We start from the raw sequence: 3180 nt of genomic DNA, 5'->3' as shown, positions 1-3180 counted from the left end.
CTTGGATGGTACACACACACAGTTCTGCGTATTTCGAACAACGAATACATTGCGGTTAGTGCTCTAGTATTCTTATTATACCTCTATGAAAATAACCTATAAATACCATAATATTAATTGAAATTTAGTTTAGTAATAATAGTACTCATTTTATTTGCTTGTACTATATGTTGTTACTTAGTAGAAAGACTACAAAACATAAATTGAAAAAAGTATGATAAACCGATTAACGAAATTACAATGATAATTTAAAGGCCTAGTTATATTAAAAACTCCATTGGCGCTCCATATATTTGTTGAAAACAAACCGTGACCGTAATGAAGCGCGACCAAAGTAAGGCGCAACCGAAATGATCTGTATTCATGCCTATGCCTAGCCCATGCCTAGGCCTATTTACTTTTTTATTATAATATTAATTCTTGTTTGAGCTGTAGGTAACTGTTGACAGTGAATCAATTTACAAGCCGTGAGGAATTTGAAAAGCTTCGTGTATTCAACCAAGAAAATATTAAAAAGATTGTTCAAGAATGTGTTGCATCCATCAACAGCAACATAAATTGACAGAGATGTCTTGCAAAGTCTGATCAGCCAAGAATACAGCAGACCTGCCAACTCACCCGATCCTGTCGGGTGTCACCCGATATTTAAACAAATCTCCAGTTCTCCCGATCAAATTTAATTTTCACCCAATTTCACATCCCCCTCCCCAAAAATACTCCGATTTATGCATAATTTGATTGATACCGTTATTATTCAATGTATTCGCCGCCTGCTCACTTTGCGGTGCAATAAACAAGCAACCATTTTCAATTTGAATGTCACCATTAGCCATGACTTGTAGTGACGTGACTTTTTTGGTATCTTGCATCATTTTTTGGGTAATTCTGAAACCTCCAGATTTTTTGGTAAATCTCCAGATTTTTTTAAGATTCTTAAAAAAATCTCCAGATTTTCATGACCCAAGGGTTGGCAGGTCTGATAAACGGTGCATCAGATGTTGCAGACTTGATGTGCGTAAGTTGTAGCACTGTATTTAGAAGGTTTCTGTGGTGTTCTTACTGTTGTCCTGTGTGACAATACCGACGTTGAGGGCAGGAGTTGCCACAGGGAGAGAACCACGAGGAAAGAATTAAATTCTGTTCTATGAGTTATACTGTTGTATTATATGGTCTTTATTGCTAGTTTACAAGGACTCAACACCATATTTGGCGACGAGGAAAATTATTGATTGTGTGTGCTATTATTCCTACATTTACAAGTTCTAAATTTTGCTACAAGTCATTACAATGACAAGCACACAAATCGAGGCACCCGTGCAGTTTCTGCCTACGCCGGGAGACCCTGTCATACCATGGTTGCAGTGGAGGCGATTATTCGAGAATTACCTACTCGCTTCGAATACAGTGAAGGAATCGCCGGAGCGTAGAAGAGCTATACTTTTACACTCGCTAGGTCCGGAAGGCCAACGAATTTTTTACACGTTACCAGAACTAGGAGAAGCAGGTGACGATATATTTACAAAGGCAATGACAACATTGCAGAGTCATTTTGCACCAAAGGTTAGTGTGGTGGCTGAGAGATATAGATTTCGTCAGCGTGCACAGCTCCCGCACGAATCAGTCGACAATTACATTGCAGCGCTCCGCGAACTGGCTTCACGATGCGAATTTGGTACGTTTGAGGACGAAATGCTACGAGATCAACTTGTAGAGAAGACTAATAGTTCCAAAATACGAACTCGATTACTTACAGAAACCGATGTCAAGCTGGACAAGGCCATTAAACTAGCAAGGCAGTGTGAAACTGCGATGAAAGAGGCGAAGTCTATGAGCGGAGGTGATACTCATACATGCTCTGAGGTGAAATACAAAGCTAAGCCTAGAGGTGCTAAAGCTGAATTTAAGAAGGAGAAACAGAGGCCCAGGCCAAATAGCAATGCCAAGTGTTATCGCTGTGGTTCACCTCAACATTTAGCAAATTCGCCAGGATGTACTGCAAGGTCAAAGGACTGCAACTCTTGTGGAAAAAAGGGACATCTGTCTAGTGTTTGCCGTGGTAAAAGGAAAGTTGTTAAGCAGGTTGAACACGCTAGAGGTGAGACTGATCAAGATGGCGACATGATTGAAGTATTGTGTACACGGTCAAGCAACAATGATTCAAGGAAAAGTGTATGGGGAACTCTTAAAGTAAACTCTATAAATATTCAAATGCTTGTTGATACAGCATCTGATGCATCCTTACTTTCACTTAAATTATTTGATAAATATTTTGTTAGAGATGCATTGGAACCATGTATAATGCCTATAACTAGCTATACATCTCATAAGATAACAACTGTAGGATGTTTTAAAGCTAAAGTTCAGTTTAAATCTAAATGTGCAAATGCAACATTTTATGTAGTAACTAAAGGAAGTAGCCTAATAGGCAAGGACCTAATCCAAGCACTTGGAATTAACATTGATGGTAGTACGTTGACATGTTTTGAGACACATGCTGAGTCTACATGTACTGATGTTAAATCACAATTTTCATGTTTGTTTTCAGATACCTTGGGTAAGGTTAAGGGGTTCAAACATAAGGTTAAAGTTCGCCCAGAGGTTAAGCCAGTCCAACAAAAGCTGCGTAGACTGCCATTGACTGTGCGTCAAGCCGTGTCCGCTGAATTACAACGTCTTCTAGACGCAGGGATTATTAAACGCGCTGAAGCGCCAGAGTGGGTTTCACCAATTGTAGTTGCATGGAAAAAGACTGGTAAAATCCGCATATGTGTTGATTTAAGAAAACCCAATGAAGCTGTTATTGAGGACAAATTTCCTCTTCCTTCAATTGAAGAAATGTTAAGCGAGATGAATGGCGCGACATACTTTTCTAAGCTCGATCTTAAATCAGCTTATTACCGACTGGAATTAGATTCCGACAGTCGCGACCTTACATCATTTATTACGCATGATGGTGTTTTCCGATTTCGTACAGTTTGTTTTGGTTTATCTTCAGCCCCTTCATGTTTCCAAAAAATGATGTCGACTGTATTAGCAGGAATTCCAAACGTACAATGTTTTATCGATGATATTATTATTTACGGACGCGACAAAGCCGGGCATTATAAAACATTATTTTCAGTGCTTACCCGTTTGAAAGAACGTGGTATGACGCTAAATGACAAATGTGAGTTCGGGGTA

The 3180-nt window shown here is 39.2% G+C and overlaps 1 protein-coding gene across 1 annotated transcript in view; it reads left to right on the top strand.

Moving 5' to 3' along the window:
* LOC117101445 (uncharacterized protein K02A2.6-like) overlaps nt 1–3180 on the top strand; it is a 10564-nt gene that overhangs the window by 5859 nt on the left and 1525 nt on the right. Inside the window, exons 2-3 of the mRNA XM_033241422.1 lie at nt 436–2095; nt 2546–3177. Coding sequence (XP_033097313.1) covers nt 1288–2095; nt 2546–3177 — 1440 coding nt within the window. The 5' untranslated portion in view covers nt 436–1287. The remainder of the gene's footprint in view (nt 1–435; nt 2096–2545; nt 3178–3180) is intronic.

This window comes from Anneissia japonica, unplaced genomic scaffold (assembly GCF_011630105.1).
Source record: "Anneissia japonica isolate Jap-2015-1 unplaced genomic scaffold, ASM1163010v1 scaffold287782_len627234_cov183, whole genome shotgun sequence".
Classification (NCBI taxonomy): Eukaryota; Metazoa; Echinodermata; class Crinoidea; order Comatulida; family Comatulidae; genus Anneissia; species Anneissia japonica.
Note: the sequence above shows the minus strand (reverse complement) of the source record. Positions and strands in the feature narration are given on the sequence as shown.